This window comes from Nipponia nippon, unplaced genomic scaffold, assembly GCF_047370975.1.
Source record: "Nipponia nippon isolate SJK-2023a ecotype South Korea unplaced genomic scaffold, ASM4737097v1 scaffold_8, whole genome shotgun sequence".
In the NCBI taxonomy this organism is placed as follows: domain Eukaryota; kingdom Metazoa; phylum Chordata; class Aves; order Pelecaniformes; family Threskiornithidae; genus Nipponia; species Nipponia nippon.
In genome coordinates this window covers 48,586,061-48,612,201 of record NW_028262402.1, presented here as the reverse complement: position 1 = coordinate 48,612,201, position 26,141 = coordinate 48,586,061, and the positions used below count along the sequence as shown (strand labels likewise).

General features: G+C 42.1%; 1 protein-coding gene across 3 annotated transcripts in view; it reads right to left on the bottom strand.

Moving 5' to 3' along the window:
• The window catches only part of TNPO1 (transportin 1), an 81,440-nt gene extending 59,487 nt beyond the window's left edge, over positions 1-21,953 (bottom strand). The window contains exons 1-3 of one of the 3 annotated variants that reach the window (XM_087741346.1): positions 21,823-21,953; positions 3,436-3,608; positions 3,088-3,201 (exon numbers count right to left, since the gene is read on the bottom strand). In XM_087741346.1, the coding sequence (XP_087597472.1) occupies positions 3,088-3,192 (105 nt within the window). In that variant the 5' untranslated portion in view covers positions 3,193-3,201; positions 3,436-3,608; positions 21,823-21,953. Of the gene's footprint in view, positions 1-3,087; positions 3,294-3,435; positions 3,805-21,822 lie in introns of those variants that run through there. The other 2 variants (XM_087741347.1, XM_087741348.1) reach the window with 2 other exon arrangements.
• Positions 21,954-26,141: the final 4,188 nt, after the last annotated feature.

Below are 26,141 nucleotides of genomic sequence, written 5' to 3'. Positions count from 1 at the left end.
AGACATACTTCTTTATGATGCTAAGTAGCCACAGCCTGAGCTTTCAGCAATGAGAACGTGTTTAATTCTAAATGCACAGATAGTTGTACCAAGAAGTTCATGTTTATCCACAGTCTCATTAAAAAAAAAACCAAACCAAAACCCCAAACAACATAATGATCCTTAACTGCAGGAAGAATGATTATGTTTCTGAACAGCTGTGGAAGTATGTAGTTGTTTTTCCTAAAATTTGTCATTACTTCTGCCTCAAATTTCCCAGTATTCTGCCACTGCTTCGCTAGAGCAGTGATCTGGCATTCTCCTTGTATCCTGTTCTCACACCCTGATACTAACAGGTATTCTGCTCAACAATAATATTTTAAGTCAGTGCAGTGGCACCTCTAAGTTACTAAACCTACTAGATATCATCGGTATGGCAAACAATCAAGACATTTCACAAAAAATTATTTTTAGAAGAAATAAGATTATTTGCTCCACAGGGATTTACTTTACTTGCTGTTTAGCTAAATCTCTGAACATTCAAAGTAGCTAAACCTTAGCCAAATACATATATGTTAGGACTTGATGGCCCAGTAAATCCCTTCCAGTTCCAAAGGATCCATTTCCTTCCAATGACCAACAGCCAGCATCTCAATCACAAACCTAAGAAACTTCATTTTTAGATATTTAGGCAGTTTGCATCCAGTAATAACTTTGCTAAAGAAGCCTGCCTTCTTTCTACTTAGTAAGAAAGTAGAGTGTACTTATCACAGCCACAAGGTCCTTTGCTGTGAAACACACAGGAGATGAAATGTAAACAGAGGGATGGTCAGGGCAAGTGAAAATAATACAGAACACACTACATGACCCCTAGAAATGAAAAACCACACATCCAAACATTGTTGTCAAAGATGCCAAGCCAAAGAGCTCTTTCAGGAACAGCCAAGAAGTAGGGTAGCAGGTTTCGAATTTTTTTTTCTTCTTTTCCAAGCTTCAGAAACATAATCACCAAAACAGTCAGCTGATCATTACTAACAACTGTGAATTAATTGGTCTAGGAACCAAAGAATAGCTTATAGGCCATATTTTCTTAACAACTTCTTCACCTACTTTAACTTTTTCTTTTATACTCCAAGAAACAGAAAAACATCTGAAGCCTTACCAATTCATAACTTTGTTAACAAAGGGTTTTGGCTAACCCCCACTTTGTTATATTTGAGTTCTAAGCACCCAACTGTGCCAAAACAGTGTCATGAAGAAAAAGCATGACAGAATCAACACACTGATACTCTTACAAAGACTTATGGACTGAGAGTACTTTAAATTTGAAACCATTAATCACCACCCTGCTTAGACATGCTACTAAGTAGCATTCTACAATAAAACAGCTATCACAATTTTTTTGCGAAAACAGTCTCGAAGGACATTTTTTTCCTTTTTTAATTATAGGACATGGTCTGTCAAATTGTATTAGAACGTTTTCCCAAACTGATGTATAATACAATGGTAAAAATGTGTCACTTCTCTAACCTTTGCAGGCCAACACATGAGGACCTCCTTGAAAGCAGAGCTCTCTCAGCACACCAGTGAGTTACCACTACTCATTTAAAAAGAATTTCAAACACCAGTTAACAGCACTTTTCTTCAGTCAATTTCTACTCATCTTCAAGACAGACAGCATCACCTATATTGCCCATCCCCCACGTACACCGCTATTTTTCAATAAACAAACCACATGCTATTAAGTTATTTGAAGAAGACCTTTAAAAGGTAATTTTACATTAAAGCTACACTATAAACACTGTTGCTATAAACACTTTTGTATTTTAAATACTAAAGAGCACCAGTTTAAGTCTGGGGCATTATCTGAACACTTTACTTAGTCAGACACTTCTGTTTAGGATTTTTCAAAGGAAGCAATAGCATCTTAAAAATCTGAAACATAGCTGCAATAATGAGATGATCGTGATGAAAACTACCTTCACCTTTCAGATAAGAGCAGAAGCCTTCCTAAGCTTGACCGCATCTGTTATGAAAGCCTAGAAGCGGCACAAATTTGGCTTCAGGCTAAACTCATAAAATAACATAAATACATATGTATACACACACACACACATACATATACATTCTTACTTAAATAAGTTTTGTTTCTTTCTATGGAGACCTTCAAGCAAATGCCTTAAATAAAAAGGGGTCAAGATGATAAACTCATATTCTTCATAGAATTTCAGGACTTCTAGATATTATATGGCACTTATACAGCTAGCTCAAGGAGCAGGAGACAGATGAGGGCTTTACATTTCAAGACCTGTGCTTCTATTAGTCTTAATTTAAAATTTTACTTTCTCAGTCTTTGTTCCTTAAAACCTTACTACTTCATCACTTCTACAATGAAGAGATATTTAGGAGGGAGAAAAAACCTAACAATCCACAACACTAACACCAAATGCACTGCAAAGCAGCACAAGAAGCCACATACAGTAGATTTTCCCCCTCCCGTGAATTTTAACAAGCGTAACGAGCAGTATTTCAGGCTCGGGCTTCTGGGCGAGCAGAAAGCCCCTCCCACCGCAGCAAAACGCCGGTGCCAGAGCCAGCGGGCCGCGGGGCACCCCCGGCGGGATCCCCCAGGGCCAGGGCCGCGCTCTCGCCCGGCCGCGGCTGGGGGCTGGGCGCTGGCGGCGGCCAAGCGTGGGGGAATCCGGGAAAGCGGCAGACACCGGCGGAGCCGCGCCAGAGGCTGGGCTTTAAAAAGAAAAAAAAACAGACAACCAAACAACCAAACCCAACCCGGCCCTTGGCTCCGGGCTCGCAACAGGTGCCCGGGCCCCCGCCGGGGGAAGGCGGCCCTGCGGCCCACAGGCCGCCTCGGCGGTTCAAACGCCGCGCCACGGCCGCCCGCTCCGGCGGAGGCTCGGCCCACCGCGCTGTGGCGGCTCCCCGGGCAGGGCAGGCCCGGCCGCCGCCGCCTGCCGCAGCGCCGGCCTGCTGCCGCGCAGGCCGCGCTGCCCCCGCCCGCCGCCCCCGGCCTCCCCAGCGCCCGCCCGGGCCGCCGCGGCCCCGCTCCGCCCGCCCCGCCCAAGCGGCGCAGGCCTCGGCCAAGGATACTTGTTGCACGGCTCTCTGCGTGGTGGTGTCCGGGGACTGGGACTCCTTCAGCAGCTGCAGGATCTGCTGGAGCCCCTGCTCGTCGGGCTTCCACTCGTACTCCATCTTGGCTTGCTGGAAAACACCAGACAACAGGCGGCCGCGCTTAGCGGCGCGGCAGGGCCCAGGCCGGCGGAGGCGGGAGGGCGGAAAGGAAGGAAGGCCGGAGGGAGGGAGGGAGGGAGGGAGGGAAGAGAAGGAGGGGGCACCGCGGCGCCCGCCCCACTCCGGCTCTCGCCCCCGCAGCGCGCACCCGGCCCGGCCCCGGCCCCGGCCCCACCGCCGGAGGGACGGACGGGCGACACCGACCTGCTCCCGCTGTGCTCCGCGCCGAGCAGACTGAGTCACGGCGAATTTGTAATCTGGCCCGAAGAGCCGCCTCGCGTCCTCCTGCGTCCTAGCGTCGGGCACGCCTCCGCCCGCCCGGGCCGCCTCGGGCCCGCCGTCAGCCTTTCCCCGGTGCGTCCCACACCGTCAGGAGCCTGGGGGCGAGAAAACGCGGGCCCCTCAATCCCGGCCGGCGGGAAACCGGGCGCCCCCGCCTCAGCCAGCCCCCCGACAACAGAGGGAAACCTCCAGCAGCCGCCTCAGGCGAGGGGCGAAGCGGCGCCCCGGCCCCGGCCCGGCCTCCTGGGACAGCCGGGGCCATGCACCGGCAGCGCCTGGCAGCCGGCGGAGAGGCCGCCGCCCACGGAGGGGGAGAATCGGGGGTGCGAAAGCAGAGCCAGGAGTCAGGAACGCGGTACCTGCGCGGCCGTCTGCTCTGCTTCTGCGTGATCTGGTCGAGCGCTGAGCAGATCTCGGTGGTTCTCAATCCCACGTGTAAAGAGGGAATGGGACCAACCACGCAAGGGCGGGGGCAGAAACTCCAAAGAAACCGCTTTGGATACCTAGTGTATCTTATCCTTGGCCTCAGAACGTATCAGGGGAGATCGCAGGTCAAAATTAGCAATTTAGATACATGTATGCGTATGTATATATATAATACATATGCAGTACATATGTATTACATATAGATAGCTATTTTTTATACATTATACCTACGCTAACGGGCAAAATAAGAACACATGCTGCTTAAAACTGGTCTAAAATATGAAAATGAAAACCAGTAATTCCTTGGCTTTTTACAATCTTACTTTTAGTCACTGTGTTTGTAAGCATCTTGCCTCACTACATGAAAACTAGTTTCACTTTCTGCTGCAGTACAGAACTCAGTATGAGTGCCGCCCATCACAGCCTTGACTGTTCAGAGGCACTGGGGACAGGGGACATCAGTGATTCCAGGTAGTTTGCTGTGTGGCTCTTTCTCTCACCTCCCCAACACTGACAGTCAGCTAGCTGTCTGGTCTCAGGTGCTAGGAAGTGTCCTGAGCCTACTTTCTTTCTATTACTATGAGCCACCATTCTTGAAGAAGGAGACAAAAGTCGTACTGCACAGTCCCCAGCAAAAGAGCAAAAGGAACCATCACAGGCAACAAGTAAGACAGGCACTGTACTTACAATATCTACATATCTGGATAATGAGGACAGTGAAAGAGGGTACTTGATGAATCAGGAAAGCATGCACACTGGAATAAGAAGCAGGAAACGGCTAAGTAGCAGAGAAGTACACAGCATAGCACACGAGAACAAAACCAATGGAGAGAACAAAAACAGCTTATAAAAAAGGCAAGAAATGGGACGTGTTTCTTAAGCTCTTCTATGTAAGCAACTGCTAGCAGTTATCACAGGGTTGTTTGGGAGACAGACTACTAATGCAGCACACCTCTTGAGAGCTTATTGCACTGAAATGTGTACAAGATGGAGTCAGTAAGGTAGATCCGTAAAGGAGTGCCACCAATTACTAGGAAAGGGTGGGCACAAGGTTTATACGAGATTTTTGTGACCAGGGTGAATCTTCGCTAGTTTCCCTCTAGTACAGGAAGGTGTCAAAACAAAGAATGTGGACCCAGGCCATTAAAACCCATGTTCATGGCTCACACCGTATGGGCAGGAGAGCTCTCCATAGTGGTGCCTGCACAGCTGGAGCAGATGAAAGCCGAGGTCCAACAAATCAAGGAAGTGCTAATTTGGGCCTCCCCTAACTGCTGTCTTACCAGGAAGGTTGTAGAAACTTGATTATCTTTGAGACTTCTGGCCTACTGTCAAGTTTATTTGAAATTGATGAGAGCTTCAGAAGTTACTGTTCAGAAATTATGACACAAGGATTACATTTGTCTAATTTTATCAGGAAACCAAGTATGCTAGACAAAAATAACATTAAATATGGGAAACAAGGGAAGAGACCAGAAAGGAAAGTTGAGAGAGCAGGAAAAAGCAGGAAGAGAAGCAGGCCATGGATCCGTAAGTAAGTAAAACACAGGTTTCCTTTCCATGAATGTGACCAGAATTAAATCCTGGTAAGGTCTTTCTGCAGTAGAAAGGAGAGAAAAAGGCCTACAAATCGGAGCATGAATGAGAGCCTCTACAGTGAGTGGGGACATCTAAATGCTTTAGATGATCATCCATCAAGATAGGTTCCTCCTTAGGTTCCATACAGCATCCTTTGCTACTGGAAACTACTCAGCATATATAGAAACCAAAGCAGATACCTCATCTTGCTGGATACCTTCTCTTCTTGATCATTACCTTTAAGTTATTCTTACCTATCTCTAATCCTTTAAATTCTGTAAGGAAGCAGGATAGGGGAAAATAATTAAACTGAGTCAAGAAAAAAACTTCAGATTGAAAGCAAAGAACGTTATAGAAAAAATGAGAAAATTGTTTCTTTCTATATCCTTTGCCTCTTTGTTTTCTACTACCTGTTTCCCTCAAGCAAGAATCTTCTCATGTAGAAAGGAATTCAGAATCAATGTTCAACGAAGTACCAGGCAGAGGCATGAAAGCTACCAGTCAAAACGTAAGATAGCCTGGTTCATCCCACTCAATTAGATGAATGCCCCAGAAATAAATTTGAAACACTGCACCTATACATGTTAAGAAGAAAAAAGTTCACTGAAGACAGGAGCCTTGCACAAATGCTGAGGCTAATCTTTGACTTCTCTATTATCCAAGCTTCAGATGTCATACACTAGCCAGAATCCACTGTACCACAACAATGTGTAATATTTAAAAAAAAAAAAAAAACAAACCACCAAACACTAATCTATGTCTTTAATTCATTTCTCCTTCCACAAACCTTACTGTATTCTACTCGAGTATCCACAAAAAGCCCAGAAGTAATTTTTTTATTTTTGGTTTTGTTGCCAATACTCTCTTCCCTTTCTCTCTCAGAACATCCCATTAGATCAGGCTGAAATTACACATATCTGGCATTTTTCATACAAGGAAACAAAAGGAATGGCTACAATATGTAGCACTGCTAATTCATGCAAAATCCAGTAGCTAGAGTAGTAGCTCTAAATGCACGAGGCAGGCTGCAATTCTTGCTTCTTCCTAGGGCGACGAACCCAATCTTTTTTCTGGAAAGTGTCCTTACCATCACATTAGAGTGTACTTGGTGCTAGGTCTTTTAATATCTCCTGTTCCATTATGTTATAAACAGATATTAACAGGAACTTGGATTAGGAACTGTTTTCTAATCAGCAACCTGTATAATAATTGACAGTTAATACTTAAGAGACAAATATAGACAGCACAAATAGGAGATTCATAACAGAATACCCTCCCCACCCCTCCAGTAGTCTCAGTGTGCTGAAAAGAGAAATAGGAGACTGATGCAAATCCCTCCTGACAACCAGCCAGAAAAGAGATCTGCACGCCTAGGAAGATGTTGCATCCCCCAAATGCCATAGCCTCCAAGCTGTACCTTTGGGAAGTAAAACTCGCTGCTAGCAGTTTTGAAACTAGTTTCAAATAATTATTCTCTAATCAAAACCAATTCTCAAATTTGTCCTAATTTCAGAATTGTTAGACAGTTTTACTGTTTAGAATTTTTTCCCCAGTCTTTAGTTTTACTACATTGGTAATACTGGATTATTTTTTTTTTCTTTTAGAGAGTATTCTAATGAGCTACTTTCTTGTCACAAAATTCAAGCACTGCTACCTGTAAAATTGGTATTTAATAACGGGAATCAATCATTCAATCTGTTGGCTAAAATCCAGGCTTCCAAGTTTCCATGCAGACTGTTTATAGTGTCTCTCTGTACCTCTGTGTATAGAAGGTTTGTATGCACAGAGGAAATACTGATATTCCATAATAGCTTTCTGTGTAAACCCTCTTATTTCAGGCTAAGAGTGATGTGGATTAAGCTAAGCAGAAAAAGAGCTCTCATAACACAGAATAAATATGTCTATTCGAAGGTGTTCATGCAGAATAGCTACTGCTATATTATTTTGCAATGCCTTCTGCCTGGAGACATGCCCTAAGGTTTCACTTAAAAAAATACTGGTAGTCCTCACATCCAGCCTATCAAAGGAGAATCCATTCTAAAACATTTACTGCATTCTTCCTGAGTTCAGCCATATGATACAAGATTAATATCTATTACACGATGATTTATTTGAGTAGTGTTTAGAAGAAGATAGTTTGACCCTGTGAAGCACTGGAGAGGTTACTGAAGAGACAGATGGAGAGACAGTCTGAAAAGATTTTCTGTCCATAACTTGAAATGTCTATGAAATGAATCTTCTACTTTTCCAGAGCTGATTGGTTATTATGATAGATTGTTTTAAACAGAAGCTTGAGGAAACTTTAGAAAAATGTTTTTAAGATGGGATCTGTCCTGGTTTCAGCTGGGATAGAGTTAGTTTTCTTCTTAGTAGCTGGTAGAGTGCTGTGTTTTGGATTTAGGATGAGAATAATGTTGATAACACACTGATGTTTTGGTTCTTGCTGAGCAGAGTTTACACTGGTCAAGGACTTTTCAGCTTCTCGTGCTCTGCCGGGTGCATAAGAAGCTGGGAGGGAGCACAGCCAGGACAGCTGACCCAGACTGGCCAAAGGGCTACTCCATACCATATGACATCATGCTCAGTATATAAGCTGGGGGAAGAAGAAGGAAGGGGGGGGATGTTTGGAGTGATGGCGTTTGTCTTCCCAAGTAACCATTACGTGTGATGGAGCCCTGCTTTCCTGAGGATGGCTGAACACCTGCCTGCCGATGGGAAGTAGTGAATGAATTCCTTGCTTTGCTGTGCTTGCACGCGCGGCTTTTGCTTTACCCATTAAACTGTCTTTATCTCAACCCATGAGTTTTCTCACTTTTACTCTTCCGATTCTCTCCCCCATCCCATCGGGGGGGGGGAGTGAGCGAGCGGCTGTGTGGTGCTTAGTTACTGGCTGGGGTTAAACCACAACAGATCTCAACATTGTATTTGTGGAGAGTCATATAAAAACACTATCTGGAAGAGGCTGTAAGCTTACTGCTTTCTGGCTAATGCAACAGTAACTAATTTCACCATTGCAAATGCAATTCTGTTGAACCCAGGACTTCATGGCTAGATTTGCACAAATGGTATTAAGTTCCCATATGCAGGAGGGGAATCTCTTTCTGGTAACTAAGAACAGAAAAAACATTTTTTAAGAGTTTTTTTGATGTCAGAGGACAACAAAAGGCTGACTAAGTACCAACAGGAAATCCACCCAACAGAAGGTAAGACAAATCCAACTTGATCCAACGTACAATGGTAAGCCTCGGACTAAAGTAAAAACTTTTGTGGGACGTACCAAACTAACAATTTCCTTCATTATTAGGGTTAAAATTATCTTAAAAATATATATATATTTTTATTCTATCTGTAAGGAGCAATCTGATAGCAACATTCAAAGCAGCAAATATATGGGCTTTCAGATAATATAATTTCAGATTTGGGTACAGTTAACTGACCTTCATTTCCCACTGTCATTCATTCCCTGTGGCCAGTAGGTCTAGGAGTAGAATAAGAAGCTGAAGAAAGTATGAGAAATTATGTTAAGTTTCCTACCCTCCTGAGACAATTCTAGCTGTAATTGGTTTTGTCTTATGTTGTGCATCATACTAGAAATTATGTATGTGTACAATTGATGCCATATTACAACACCTCGTAATGAAGCTGAACTCAAATTTCCTGGAACACTGGATATTTCAATACTGGAGGCAAATAAACCTGTAATGTGATTTGCTCTCCATGGAATATCAACTTGATGATGGACTTCTGAGAGTACCTAGTTATGATAATGTATCTGCTTGGGAAATCTGGTTCACTGTTGCCTGTGAGAAAGGGAGAGCTGTTCTGGCTCATCACTGTTGCGGCATCAGTGTCCACAACTTCATGGTTTCCTTTCCCAAAGGTGAAGAGCAGTATTTCTTTTTGCAGGTAATGTCTGTAAAAGCCTGCACTGTGGAATCCCACTGAGCAGATGAAATAGTATGCATGATAACCTGACAGCCTGTAATTCCACTCTGACAGAAGTATGTTTCTTCTTTATTTAATGAATACCTCTGCTCCTCATGCATCCAATGAGCATAGAGGAAAGAGTACAGCAATATAGTTTCCACATAGTCAAAGGTGCAAAACCACCACACCATTGCAGATAAAATGGATGACAGGCCACAGCATGCACTAACATTCGATGTTCTGTAGAACAATTAATTAAGACTTAATGCAAATTAGGTTTGCAAACATCAACACATAGCACAAGCTTATGTACAAGTTAGAACTGAAGTCTATTGCTGTTATTGGGTTCAATTAGATACATGACATTGTCAGCTGCAGAGAGAAAAACCTGTTAAGTTTTCACCAATTTGGAAATCATCAGGAGTGCCTTGAATTCTACTTTAATAGGATGAAACACCATTCTTGTAATTCATTAAAAGTCCAGCTGACTGAACAAGTGGTAGACATAGTCCAAAACTGCAAAGATCCCTGGATTTAAAATGCCTTTGATCAACTAATCTTCTGGACAAGGATACATTTGGATGCATCATCTCTTCAAACGTGTTGTTATTTCATTTCCACAGCTAGAGATACCAAGTGGAAAGATATTAGGTTGCTAATGATTTGCCCCACTGAAATCACACATGCTAGATATTAAAATGGCAGTACATGTTCTTAATGCTGGCAGTCATAAAACAATCTGAAACTGAACGGAGGGCTGTTTGAGAAAATCATCACCTCCTGGATTTGTGACAGAAGATATCAGATCTATCAGCTGAAGTCTAAAATAGTAAACCCCCCTCCTTTTTTTTTTTTTTTTTTACTCCAGGACACAAGCTTCTTTCTCCAAATTCTGGAGTACTTTACTTAGCTCTCCTACATGAAGCATATGAACCTCAGTAATTGCCTAACATGAGAGGAATTTTTGAAGGCATGGAAAATAAAGATTAACTACAGACTGGCAGGTGAAAGTGTAATGCTCTGCCCTGGGTAACAAGCCCCACTCATTACTGTAACAGGCTAAATCTATTCTGAGGGCGTAAATGGGTATGCAAAGGCAGGAGTCATTCTTGAAGGTCCAGAGTCTTACGTAAATCTCTACTGTCAAATTTCATGTCTGTAATTCAGCACGTGCTTTTTGACAGCTTAAAAATCTTTCAAGCAAGATTACTGTCAGGTGCATATGAACCCTATTCAACTCCCTATTTAAGTATATAGTAAGTTTTCCTTCTCTTAGCTGTAGGGGGCAAAGCAGCTGGTGTCTGCTGCAGGATTTTTGTTGAACTGAAGTTTCTGTAACTGATGATTCAGGCTGCCCCCAAGACAGAGATAAAACCAAAATGATACATAGCTTTTGAACCCGTTCCTCATTAATAGATCAGAACTGAGACTTTTGAAACCTGAGAAAAGTAGCAGATATAATTTAAAAATGAAGTTATGGCTGAAAAAAGCCACATCCATGGAAGACAGTGATACAAGATGCTGTGAAAGGAGATGTGGTCCCTGAAATTCTAGCACTTACTTTTGTTCAGTTATGTGAACAAAAGTCATCCTTGTCAACTAAAAGAGATTAGTAAAAACAAAGAAACAAACAGATGTGAGATTCCTACCCACTCACTGCATGTTTGAGAAAGTGGTCCTAGCCCCTGCAAACCTTGGAAGGAAAGTCATAGAATGAGAGACCCCACAGTGCCTGTTCCTCTAACGATGGCTCAGCCGTGACAGACAGGGCCTTTGTTGGAGGCCTGGTGGTGTAAGCATGTGGTAAACATCTCTCTCCCTTCTTTTCCAAAAATGTTCAGAGAGGAAGTCATCTCCTGCTCCAACAATAAAGAAGTACACCACAGCAAATGTGATGGAGAGTACACGTCATCATGGGGTAGTACAAAATTTGGGGAAGTTCTTGGCCCTGAGAAGAGTACATGGCTTCTTTAAAATTAAGTTATTCACAATTATTAAAAAAACTGAATCTAAGTAAGTGGCGATCTGTTTTTAAGCTAACTTTGAAAAATCTGCACCATGATGAACCGAAATACATCATCAGTGCTCTAACCGTAGTCAATACATACTTTAATAAACCATTTAATAAATGCAAGATATGTATAAATCACTTGTATATCCCCCACAAAGCAGTTCACCAGTTTAAATGCTTTTTTGTACAACTCCATCTTAACAATTATAAATAATAATTATGCAGTAGAAACATCGTTGGTATATTTTACATTAAAATGTAAAAATCAGGCATCTGATTAAATAAGAAACAGAACATGTAAAGGTACTGAGGCCCTTTTCCTAGTAGAAAGAAGTAATAAATACAAGACAAATAGTATATTTATTTGCAAGTATGTTTTGATGCATAAATGAGAAAGATCTATTGAGGAAAAGAAAAGCTACAAATGTGAAGCAAAATTAATACCAAATACACAAAAATAAACTTTTTGGCCTTCTGATTTGTATTATTAAAATTAGTTATTTTATACTGTTTAAATCAGACCTCTGTCTTTTCACAGTACGTACCAGCACCAACTGTAAAGAAATCAGTACAAAGGATGTCTCAAAAAACTGAGGAGTCTCCTCTGGTCAAAACTCATCAGGCATTATTAGGAATTCAGCTTAGAGGTCAAGGCAAAAATGATACTGGGAGCACTAAGAACTGATTAGTCAGGATTAGGTTTTATTTTTACTTCTTGCCAACATATCTTGCATCCAGGATGCACAAAATTCAGAATCACACGCTCACCTACTTTACACCCCATTTTTTTCTGAATACGCAATATGTATTAAAACATTCACACACAGAACATGCATTAAGACACGCAACTGTCCATAACACTGCCACCATCAGATCTGTCATTGGTGGCAACAATGGTGCTTTGGTGATACTTGCAATACTGACAGCAATACCGTAGGCTAAACCATCATCACTGGTCATCGTAACAGAAGGCTAGTATATTGTTCCCTGGATGGCTGACAAATTTCCTTACTGCAGTAAGTGGCTTATCTAAGGTCCTTAAGATGCTGTTGCCTCAAGGAAGTGACAGTATTTGGGTTTATATTAGTCCCTGCCTGACTCCAGCAAGCTGGTATCTGTCCTGCATAAGGACTAATGGGAGTTATATATGAATTTGTTAGGGACACAAATGGAAGAAGACTTCAAAAGCTTCAGACAGAAACTGGAATTCAATCTTTTATTCTGTGAGCCTGAGTACAGTTGTTTGGCCTTCTCTAATCTCTAATGTCAGATAAATATTCTGAAACTACATCCTCCTGGAGAAGAGTGAGCAAATAATTACTGATCTGGAGAGGAGCTCCCTCCAAAAGAGACAAAGCTGTGCATGTGATCATCAGTGAGGGGAATTAACTGCTCCAATCATACATATAAACACAAGGCATGATGCCCTAACCACCTTAATCAAAGAAGCAAAACTCTTCCGGTAAATAAGCAAATAGGACTTATTTGATCTTACTGAAACCGCTAAGGAACGACTGCAGACATTCCTTGTCTTTCAAGCCTCAGGTGAAGAAGAAGGTAAAAAAGAATGAACAGTAAAACCAGAAGTACAGATAACCCCCTGCCACCCCCAAATTCTTCCTACGTATACATAGACAGTGGAATTTGCAGACATGTTAAAAACGACGGTTTTGCCTTCTCTGTATATCAGTATTTTTAGATGGCAAATAGTAATGAGTTGAATTTATTATCGTTATAATATAAAAACCAGTATGATCCAAGTGCTTCAACATTAACTCATCAGGAATTATGCGACACAAATATAAAAGAATAGAGAAACAGCTTTAGAAATCAAAACATTATTAAAAACTCCTTTAGAAAATTTCCAGTTTTCATCTGGCCAGAACAATAAAACTCACTGGATAATCTGGTAAGGAAAACAGCATAATCTTAGCAGTGAAGACTATTTCAATTAACAGATGCACACTGAATATCTAATACAAATGGACATTTCAATGGAACAATGCTTCAACTTTTTCTGTTTAAGCATATTCAATCATATTCTAAATGCTCTTGGATATAACATCTGAGGATGAGATTTAAAATAAGTCTTGGACTTTCAATTAAACAAGATACTCAAGTTGCTACAGCTTGAAGCAAACAGACATCACAGAAGAAAGCTTATGTAGTTCTACACAGATCTCCATGGCCCTTTCCAGCAACAGTGTTAAGAGATCACTGAATAATTCTAGGTAGACAGGTGGACTTACACTGTCTGGTTAAAAAAAGGCACAAATACAGGAAGTAATTAAAAAAGTAACATATTATGGTATAGTTCTTACTGTATTCCCTCATTTCTACCGTCGTTTTCTGAAAAAACATTCTCATAACTGTATCTGTAAAACCAGCTTTGAAGCAATATTGAACTAGTGTAAAGGAAACTGCAAGCAAGTCTGAATGGAAGCAATGCACCTAAGCTAAAGCTTGTGCACTGAAGTGGCTACATTACTGTTTCTACACAGATAGAGATTGTTGTTGTGTGGATGAATGATCAGGTAAGATTCCTTGGGGAGTTAATGCAGCCTTAGCCAAAAATGATAGACGTTAAAAGGGCTACCAGTCCCCTTAGCAATTATTTTACCTCTTTCTAGTCCAAATGCAGCACTTCAAGCCAGAAGAAGAAACACTAGAAACCAAAAATTAAATTAAATTTACATTAAACATTCAGGTTAGAAAAGCCAAATAGACTTAAGGAATCTGAACATGTAAAAATGTAATTTGATGAGGAATTTAATTGTCATTCTTACTTGAGTTGTAAAAGTTTTCAATATTTTAGGCATATAAATACTTTAATGTTGGTTTGTGAAGGGTATCAGAATGACATTTGCATTGGAGATTAGCTGCTGTGATTAGTTGTTAGTCTAAATAGCTACATATGTAAAGTAATTCTCTTAAAATGCTACTAATAACACAACCAATACAAAACAAATATTTCAAGGTTTTTAAAGGTTTTGTTTTCTTTTTCCCTTGCCCAAAGGTAAAGAAAATTTGTTAAGTAGAGAAATTGTAATTTGAAATAATTCAATTTACCTTAAATGCACAGGTCATTTAATAACTTTAAGGCCATTTTAATATATTTTTAATAAAAACCTGTTGCAAGTAGCTTCACCAACTCCAGTAAACAAATCTGCTGGCATTCTACATATGATCTTTGTCTTAAAATAATGTAACCACTACATAAAACGTAAAGCTATGAAGAGTTGAAACCACAGTCACAGGTTAAACTGTCTATAGACAAGAGAATACATTAATGTCTCAGCCCTGTATATCAGTTCTTACATATTATCATGATACAGAACCTGGGCTTTTTTTTCCTGGTAGTGATTTTATGGTCTTCACCTTGAGGCTCAATTTACTGACCTGCAGCATGCTTTCTTGTATGCTGCCCTAGAAAAAACAATGCAAAAGGCATTACAACATACTTTCTGCCCTTTCTCACATTTTATGCGGAAACTTTCCTTTGGTGTAGTGTTCACAGATGTCTTAAGTCTCTCTCATAGTTATCATTCTCCCTGTTTCTGTCTATTGTAGAACATTTATCTTTTGTTTTGTAATTCAGTTGTAAGCCATATGCAGAAAAGACCGTTGTTTTGTTACATTTGCCTAACATGTTAAGAGTCTTAATTCATATGTGGAGCTCCTGGACACTACTGCAACTCAAACATATTTATAAAAAATATTAACTATAAAATACTATATTCAATTGCAAAAAGATTTGGGCTATTTTCTGCATGACACGCAGCCAATTCTTTCTTTTAGTTTTTTTTTTTTTTTAATTTCTGTCAAGTTATCTTCAATAACAAAACTGAGTATTTGACAATGTACTAGCTTTAAAATGGTGTCTCACATACAATTAAAAAAATACATTTGTAAAACTAGACCTACCATGACAGCATACCAGTACCAATAGTATTAAAATTGCTCAGCATGGAGAAGACCAACACTGAATTTAAATATTTTTTCAGGATTTCAGAATTGAACTTAAAAGTCTAACTAAGGAAAGCAGAGTTCAGTCCCAAACACTTATGACTAAATTCACATAATCTTAAAGGACATCTGTATAATGAACCGTTTTCTCTAACATACACTTACCGAAAGTGTAGACAGGACAGCTAAACTTCACTCAAGTAAGAAGATACACTTGCCTGCCTTCATTCAGGTCTTCCTAGATGCAACGCTGAAGTAATTCATCTACACAATACTGTCACAACAGTGTCATGAATTTTATTATCTTAAATTGACATCATCTTCTGGAGGACCCAAGCATTAAATTGCAATGAAAACATTACACTATACGTGACCACTTTGTTGAATTTCCTCTGAACTTGAGGTATCAGCTCCACAGAAGATGCTATAAGGGATGTTGCAGAGCTCAAAAGCACATACTATAGCACCTTCTCTAAAATTCCTACTGACAGATGTAATGTTTTATCACAGATACCAAATACTCCTCTACTGGATAACTTTAGAAATTAATACCTCACCTCCTTATTTATCACTTTATCACCAGATCTCTCAATTCTAACACTTCCTTATGATTTCTGCTATTACCTCTGATAAAACAAGAGCATCAAGAAAACTGCATGAAAAATATAAATGTCATTTTCTATTATTGTTCTCCCTACCTGTAGAATTTTACATTAGAATCAAATATCTCTAAGTATCATGTTTTATTTGTGAAAACAGCAACTCAGATTACCAATAGCTCACAGGCCAACTTTTAAAATTTCTATCATAGTATAAGCCCAACTTGTATGACCTCAGATAATTTAGAATAGTTATTTGTTTTCAAGGGTATACTCTTTCTTCAAAGCTTCAAGAAATAAGGGTGCAAAAGAAATTTTATATCATCCTTATGTCCAATTAAATCTGCATTACTTCTGAATTTAGAAACATCCTGAAATACATGTATCCAAAGCAAGACGTACAAGGAGATCCTCAAAAGGCAGCCTCCGCTATCTTTCCCCCCCCCCCCCCCCCTAAAAAAAGGGAGAGTTCCACCCCACTGGAGCTGAGGTTATCAAAGCCTCACTATGATCCATTAGCCTTGCTACCTAGCATAAAAGAAACAAAGCAAGGGCAGTAATCTTAATGTCCACTGATTATCAATCTTATGGGCCAATATAAAAATCCATATTCTAAAGAGGGAAAATATTAAAGCATGCAGCATCATATGTTCTATTCATTTTTTTCTCATCTAAAAGAAACCTATCTCATCTTTCAAACACATTGTACAACAATTAATTAAAAAAAGACTGAACTCTGTGGTGGTTACATGCAAGATTAACCTCTTTCTCATAGAATTCCCTTATCAGTATCATCTTTTCCAGCCCACAGTTTAAAAGACTGCAAGTGGAAGTAGCAAACAAAACAAAGCATACCTTGAAATGTACACTGCAAATGAGAGAAGCTATGAATACTACCAATTGTGCTTTATTTCATTTTTGTTTGCTGTTTTGATTCTGTGCAATCACCAAGAAATTAAGAGAATCACTCAGATGCACAGTGCCTAACCTAAAATATGCTTCCTTGCTAAACTGGAAGACATATTATCATCATAAATTGTAAAATATATTACAAAGACTCATTGGCTCAGAGAACCAATAGGGTTCTCCTCTGGGAGAATATGGTATTCTCCAGAAGCAAAGAATTGTGTGAAATTATAGTGTGTTACCCAGTTTTTAGTGGAGAAACAGAGGAAGACTACAGAAAGTCTTCTACAGAGAGCATGAGGATTTTGGATGGGAAGATGTCTGAAGTCATTTGGTGATGTGACCAAATGACGAACTGGATTTTTACATACGAAAGACTGGAAGATTTTAAGATAAGCAGATATCTGAAGATATGATACACAAACACACACCTACTTGCACTAGTGTATACACTTCTGTGTAAGAGAGAATCATGAAACAATCATACATTTTAATTTTTTTTTTTAAATCAACCATTTCCTCTCATCAGTTGGCCTACTTTAATTCCTTTCCCAAGGGGCTCCAAAAGCGTCTCTGCTTCAGACTCCAGTGTTTTCAACCTAGTGCTGACTGGTTTCCCACACACAAGCAAAGAATGTAATTACATGACTCTTCTGTTCTTGTTAATGCAATTGGTTCCCATTTGTTCAAAAGCTCCATTCAAACCTCATCTTGTTTGTTTTTAACTACTTACAGGTCAGATTCAACAACTGAAGCTTTCACCTCTTATGCCAACTCCACGTACTTACATTTTACCTAATGGAGTGCAGTGAAGTCACTCCTGATTTCCAGCCACACAGCTCAGGGCTTGCCTGCACAAGAAAGTTAGACCAATTTAGCTTAAACTTGCCTATGCATCAATTTGGAAAATCCTGTGCAAAACAATTTATTTTAATTTCAGGTTGGCTTGTGCTTTTTTTCACCCTGAGGAACTGAGTCAAGCTCAGCTGATGTAAACCAGACTGAAAACAGGTATCTGTTTGGACATTTGCATTGATCTAGCTTATTTGGTATAAAAAGCAGACCTGTGCTTTTTAGTCTCTGATGAGAGTTGGACTCTGGCCTCTCCACACTTGTCTGGTACTGACTTTCCTTGTTTCTCCATAAAAGAGGTGGCCAAACTGTAGTGCACATGCCACTGATGTCTGCTTCCATGATATGTTCAATACTGAACTGAGCCACGGCTCCTGGGTCTCACTGCTCTCACATGGGCAGCATAGTAACTGCCTCCTAGGTCCTGTAAAACCTGTGTAAACAGTTAGGAAGTACTGCAGCCACTACCTGCATTCAACAATAATGAATAACTCTGCTGCCCCCAGGCAGACCTGCACTTCTGGTTCAGGATACAGGAAGACGACCAAGACACGGTGAAGCGGGAAGAACAGGATTAGGGAGATGGCATGCACGCAGGGGAAGTCAAGGTTCCGCTTTGTCTTTGCTGGAAGTGAAAGTTCATTATTTGGGTGTGTGCAGGAGAAAGGATGTGGCTGAAGTCTGAAATTAGAGTAAACTTCTGTGGGTGCATGAATGGATAGGGAAGGTTAAGTGTGAGCACTGGACTGCAATCCTAGCTTGGAAGACGGGAACATGCAGTGGGAAAGCTGGGAGAAGAGCCATAGATGAGGCTCTGGTTTTGCACCGTTAGAAAAACACGTGACCCTGGATGCCAGAAGTTACTGATGATGATCATATATCCGCTAACTAGGTTTGGAAACCCCTGGTCTGTGCTACCTCACCATCATTTCTGCAAGGGTGTCCTTTTTGGGTTCTAATACAGTAACAGTTTTCTTGCATCTTTATACCTACTCACTTAATATCTATTTTCTATTCTCTGCCAAAAATATTTTGTCTTGTCTTTTGCTCTGCTTTTATATTTAGTATTTATCTATTATTTCAATTAAGGCACTTAATGGCAGGCTCATCATAAGCACATATTTTGAATGGTTAAGGGCATCTCACAATGGCTTGTAGAAAATGCTCTACAAAATTATTTAATGGGAGAATAATTTAAGAGTTACTTTTATTCTATAGTCAAGTTTTAAAAACCAAAAGTTTTCTTTAAACATGAATTTGGTTGTATGCTTTATTTCAGATTTGACTCACATATACACACACACTCAAAATTTCAAAAGCATTCAGTACACAGAAAACTAACAGGGAATTTTAAAAAAATTGTTTATATTTCACTCTGGAGTCTGGTTTGGAAAGGAAAACCTTCTAGAGGCCAAAAGTGACATTTGGAAGTTTATTTAATAATATATCATTAAAAGATGCCATATTCTATGGCATCCACGTGTACATGCATGAACAGATTATTATGTACACTGCTTTATCATGTATATGATAGATCACGTACATAAACCCAACAACACCAGGCCTACACAATTATATATCTATCGATGAGAGATTTTTAAAAATAAAATTTCAGTATGAATTGCATACTATACCTATATGAATATATAATGTATATAAATATATAATAATATATTCATACATGTATAATACATATATAAAATAAAATATTATTTATTATATCTGAAATCTATCAACATATGTAGTAAACCTATCCAAACTATCCAGATCAATACTAGAAAAGGGTGGAAAGAAGTAGAATTGGTGATCAAAATATACTACTGTTACATGTATTTAAATGTTCATGGATTCTGGAACAGAATTCACTGGTAAAATTAATTTATATGGTTAAAACTAATCAAAGTTGTAACACAATTAAGGAATTAAAATAATGGAAAACCATTCCTACCCTTTCAAAAGCAAAGCAAAGAAAAAATTCTCCCCTGTTGCATGTCACTGGCACAACTTCATTGACAATAATGCATTGATCAGCGCGCATCAATTTCACAAACCTGCGGTATAAATTTTTTTATGCCAGTGACAACACCGGATCTACAAAAGCAGGTCTCTACCAATGAGACATTTCAAAGACAAAATCTCAGTCTTGAGTTCAGCCCCGATCTTCAAACTGTACAGATTCTGAGTATTAGCTTCGATGAAGGAGGATTATACTTGGCCTTCTGCCACCCTCCTTTGTAGCCATAGCATCTTGGTGTGCCTGAAGCAGGAACAGGAAGGAAACTTGATTGAATTATGCTCTACTCCAGCTCTGCCAGTCTGCTGGACAGCTCTGTGCATACCTATCACCTGATTATAAGGTAGCTCCATCCCTGGGGTTGCCACAATGAACCTAAAATTAAGCACACACATATCTCTGTTTTCTTGGATATCCACAAACAAGGACTCCTACACTGGATTCTAAATAAATATAACAGAAAAGCATGTCAGATAATCCAATAAAAGCCTACATTCATAAACCCATCATTAATGTTGTTTTCACCTTCCTGTCACAAGGCATGCTTAGCTCAGTTTAGCAGCTGTGCTTACATCTGTATCAATTTCTGAAGTCACTGAAATGTGTGTCACTGCCTGTATCCAACAGTAAACATGGTCCTTAGTCAATATTAATTCTAACCAGAGCTTTCCTCCATTAAGACAGACAAACTGCTTTTTTAACCTTGTTTTTGCAGGATCATCATTATTCTTTTTTTTATTCTGCTGCTTTGAGTATAAGCTAGCTACATTTTGAAGAAATGCATTCTAAAATAATTCTGATCCTACAGAAACTATTCTTCCCAGTTGTAGGCACCTTTCCTCCATCCTCCCACACATAACTCAAAAATAACTACAGTTCACACAGCAGATGCAAAATGAGGACTTTTAGAAACAGACCATGTACTGCCATTTTTAAACATAGCTGAGACTCTGGATTAGTAATATGGGCTCAGTTTCCAGTTCTGCTAAAGGCTCCTTATGTGATCTTGGGCATGTGATTATTTTTTCTATTCAATTACTCATGTACAGAAGGGACACAAGTCAACTTTTTGTTCAATGAGTGTTGTAAGGATTGAACAACATCTGTGGAGTATTGAAGTACCACATTAAGGACTGCTTAAACATGCAAGGAGGCAAGCAAACAAGTTACGACACTGCGGTGGCCAGAATACATAGCAGAACAATCCTCACAGTAGGAGAATCTCTCCAGTCCTGAGCAGAAATTCAAGTGAGAGGAATTATTACCTTCACAGAAAGGAGATCGATATCTTGCAGACCAATGAAGCCATTTACACTAACCCAAAAAGCGTTCCTGCCCTTTGTACAGTCAATCCACAAAAGCTTCACAAGTTCCACTGGCTATTTCCACTGAGCGCCTAAACTAACAACCTCCCCAGGCAAACAAACACAAGTACAAGGCAGATGCAAGATTCCTCTCCTCTCTAGTATTTCGTAGGGAAAAAAAAATTTAAAATCCCACCTAGCCAAATCTATACAGCAGGGACTCCACGCACTCCAGAAAACAAGGCAGGAAATACGGCCACGTTCCTATATCCCGAGACGACTTTCACTTTCCGGCTCGCTGCGATGCCAGAGTTTGCGGCCCGGCTGCGGACACGGCACGGGCCGCAGCACCGGGAGGAGTCGGGGGGGAAGGGGGTGGGTGTGCCCGGCCCTCAGGCCGCGGGCACTCACACCGCGGCCGCCCCTCAGGCCGCCACCCGCCCGCCCACCATCCATTCGTCCACCGGCACGCAGCGGCAGAGCCCGCGGCGACGGCGGGAGGGGAAGGAGCAGCCCACGGCCGGGCCCCCACAGCTCCCCTCCCAGCAGCGGCGCGGAGGCCCCTGACACCGACCGGGCCCGCGGCGGCGGGACGCCCCGGCGGCGTCTGCTGCGTCTGCTGCATCCCCGGCCCGGCCCGGCCCGGCCCGGCCCCCCGCCCGCGGGCAGGCCGCGGCTGCCGGAGATGGGACGTCCCAGCCCGCCCCTCGCAGCCCGGACACCTACCCACACCATCCCAGAGCCCGGCGGCAGGGGAGTGGCGAGGGAGCGGCCCGTCCTCTCGCTCCGCGCCCGAGCCCGAGCCCGCTCCGGCCCCTGAAATGGCTGAACAAAGGGAACCTGGCTCCGCCGCCGCCGCCTCTCCCATTGGCCGGGGGGCGGCCGGGGGGCGGGGCTCGGCGCGCGGGGGCGGGCGGGGGCGCCAGTGGCCGGTCACCCTGGCAACGGCGGCCTCGTCTGAGGCGCGTGGCCGCGGGTGTGATGGAGACGGCGGTGAAATGGCCGCCCGGCCCCACCCAGCCTCTCGGCCCCGGCCCCGGCCCCCGCCTCGGCCTCTCGCGGCCTCGCAGGCGGAGGGACGCGTCTCCCTGCTGGCTCCTTGCTTCCGCGCGGCTCTCTGCTGCGGAGGCGCGCACGCAGGCTTCGTGCCCGGGCACTGCCTCCCGCAGTGATCCCCCTGAGGACGGCGGGACATTTGCCGGCCTCAGATGCAGCCTTTCTCCCGACCCGCCACCGCCTCCCTCAGAGGCACGAGTGCGAAGGCCACCAGCCCCTCGGGCAGCACCCCCCCCACCCCCACCCCCCTCCGTAGAGAGCTCTGTTCCCGCCTCAGCAGCACCTGTCCCTCTGGCCCATGGGCACAAATGGGCTCCTGACAGGCGCCCTGTGCTCTGGGCCCTGCCAGGCTCCCCAGGCCCGGCTCCCCTCCCCACACCCCCCGGCGCCCCCCCATGCTAGCAGCAGCAGAGAGCTGCAGGGGCTCCACAGGAGGTGGCTGACACACATGCCAAAATCATAAAAATGAAAAATGAGGCTAAGGGCTAGGCAGCAAAGGTAGAGCAGCCTGGATTTCATCTTGAGCAGGCAATGCAAGTGCATAGCCAGAGTCTTCCCAGACTTCTCTGGGAGTGAATGGATTGACAGCAGCCCTGCCAAGAAGGACTTCGGGGTACCAGTTGGTGAAAAACTGGACATGAGCCAGCAATGTGCGCTCGCAGCCCACAAAGCCAACTGTATCCTGTATCTGCATCAAAAGAAGCGTGGCCAGCAGGTCGAGGGAGGTGATTCTGCCCCTCTACTCTGCTCTGGTGAGACCCCACCTGGAGCACTGCGTCCAGCTCTGGGGTCCTCAGCACAGGAAGGACATGGACCTGTTGGACTGGGTCCAGAGGAGGGCCACAAAAATGATCAGAGGGCTGGAACACCTCTGCTATGAGGAAAGGCTGAAAGAGCTGGGATTGTTCTGCCTGCAGAAGAGAAGGCTGTGGGAAGACCTTATTGTGACCTTCTAGTACTTAAAGGGGGCTTATATGAAAGATGGGGACAGACTTTTTACCAGGGTCTGTAGTGACAGAACAAGGGGGAATGGTTTTAAACTGAACAAAGGTAGGTTTAGATTGGATATAAGGAAGAATTTTTTTACTGTGAGGATGGAACAGGTTGCCCAGAGAAGTTGTAGATGCCCCATCACTGCAAGTGTTTAAGGTCAGGTTGGACAGATCTTTGAGCAACCAGGTCTAGTGCAAGATATCCTTGCCCATGGCAGGGCGGGTAGACTACTTGATCTTTAAAGATCCCTTCCAACCCAAACCATTCTGTGGTTCTATGATTCTGTGACTTGTGTGGCCAGCTGTCCTGGCAAGAAGACCACTGCACATTCATTCATGGCTGTGGGTACCCCAACAAGTTACAGTGGCAATCTCTATTTGTGCTGGAATCCTATCTCCCTGACCACAAGCATTAGGTACTTTTTTATCAAACAATGAAAGCTAAACATTTTCACCCAATTTCTAAATCTTACAGAGCATTTAGAAAAGCACAGTCTTGAGACAGACTCAGAGTTGGTAACTCTGCTTATGGTCCCGTCTCCTGCTCCTGGGGACACACAGTCTTCTCTCAGGCAGTCTCTTCATCCAGAGGATCCTTTCTGTCTGCCTCTTAGGCATGCACATACCCCTCCCTCCCCCCCACACTATCATGATTTCACAACAACCAAAATCCCTTGACAATGTCTTCCACAAAGAGAGCTGCTTTCCCAGCCACTTGTCTAAGTCAGCACTGTAATATTGCTGTGTTACGTCAGCCAGGCTACTTCCACTTTTTAAAAACAGTATCTTTTAAAGGTCATTTTCTAATCCTCATTGTTGCAGAGGAAAACTTGAAAACACAACTGGGGTGAACACCAGAAGTTTATACCCATAACAAGTCCATCATCTATTATTCTAATTCTTATGCCAATTTGATGATTTTTGTGGGACCTGTCTAGTGACCTTCAAGTACTAACACTTCAGTACTATGTCTAGATGTCCTTGTGCTGAAAGATCTATATGCGCACATTCAAAAGGCTGCTTCCCCATATAAAAAGCCCTACCCACACTGTTCAATTAAATACCTATTATTTTTCTCAAGTATTATTTTACTGCATAATGTTCAGAGCAGATTGTATTGTAGTTATAGACTGTACTTAGTTACACTACACTGAGCTATAGCTTAATACTTATACCTGCAACAATCACTGTATATCCACAATCTCACAATAAAACCCAGGCTCTCAGCTAACACGAAAGTTGGTATGTCGGGCTTCCAGTTCAGCCTTCCCAAGTACAGAGACATAAGTCCTCCATCTTACCTCCAGTTTTGGGGATCTATATGCCAGCCATAGCTACAGTAGGCAGGATGCTGTAGTTCTAGGGTGCAAATGTGTTAGTTGCAGGTGCTGTGGCTGGGAAAAATACATAAGAGCCAAATTCTTGAGTGTCATATTGAAAACATGAAACTTGACCGTTCAGAGTAGATGCTGGTGGTAGAAATCATTAAAATTGTTTAGTAATACTTTATTATATTGAAAGAAACAGGACAAATATTCCAATCAAAAAGAGATTAAACAGTACAGCAATAAAAATGCATCTACAATATATTGGCACAGTATAAACTGTATGCTTTATATGGTGATATGTGGCAAACATTTACAAGTTGTACATTTACGTAAGCAAAATGGGCTCATTTAACTTCTTTACTTTTTACATTTAAAGCACAAAACCCAAGAGAGAAGATCTAAATAAACACTGCAAATACAGCAGCTACTTCGAATCCAGGGAACTACAGCTTTCATGCTTCTGTAGTTCATTCACAAAAGATACCTATCTGAATTTCCTATAGCATCAGTCAAATCCTGGCCTGCTTTCCTCCCAACACAATGCTATGTGGTTCTCATGTCTGCCTGGATGCCCAGTCCTCTGCTATCCTTTTCCTAGCAGTTTTCAACCTCTTGGTCAGCTGCAGTCAAATCTGCCTGACAGGTAGAGGTCTCCAAAAGATAACGAAGTTTAAGTCTTATGACAGAGAGCTGGGAGCCAGGTAGAGAAGAGAGACTGTACTAACGAGGAGACGTTGGAAGAGGTATAAGGAAGGCATGTTTTCTGCCCGTTAATATCCTGCCAGTTTATCAGTACCAACATACTGGCTAGTCCATCCCACACAAGTAATTTGAAACGAGACTCATAATGCTGTTGCTGGCCCTGCTGTCAGTCCAAAGATGTGGGAAGGAGCTTGTGGTAACACGGAGGGTTTAGTGGGTATGGAAGGGAACTAGAAATACTCAAGTTATGGTGCATATTCTGGTTCCTACTATAGGTATTTTAAACCAGTGCATAGCACAAGAAAGCTACAAAAGCGGGATAATCAACTACTCAAGTATTCCTGCTAAAAGTGACAGGGGAGCCAGTGTGGCCACATTGCCTTTGTGCTTCACAATCTCCAGTTGCAGAACAGCTTGTTTGGTGGCTATCACAATTAAAATGATCAGGCCCAGTGTGTCCTTTCACTGGCTAGAGACCAAGAGGTGGAAGAATGAAAGATGAGAGTTACCTTTGTCTGACTTTAACCAGATTTAAGGTAAACACAGAGTACTAACTTCCTGACAACTTTCCTAAGATTCCTCTGTTTTAATAAAATGAAATATTGTAAGTAAGCAATGCATTTTCGGGAGCAGATAGCTAGGCTCCATTGAAGTACACCTTCAGACGTGATATACCAGGCTGCTATACCTGCTGAAGGGGTCCATCAAAGCCATCTTCCGTACAAAGGAAAGTTCTATCCTGGTGGTCCATTTCAGGTGATGCTGATGTTCTATCAGGAATGCATGAAGGAAATGGGTTACTGAAAAATGAAATTTGTCTCCGTGTTCCTTCGGAATATACAGGCACTGCAGTCTGTCGTGATGGTGAGTTACCTGAGTGCCAAACACAGCCTAGCCATGACAGCACATAGCAAACCATGAGCTAATTTACCTGTTTTCTCAGCAAAATAAGTTTGCCTGAGAAACC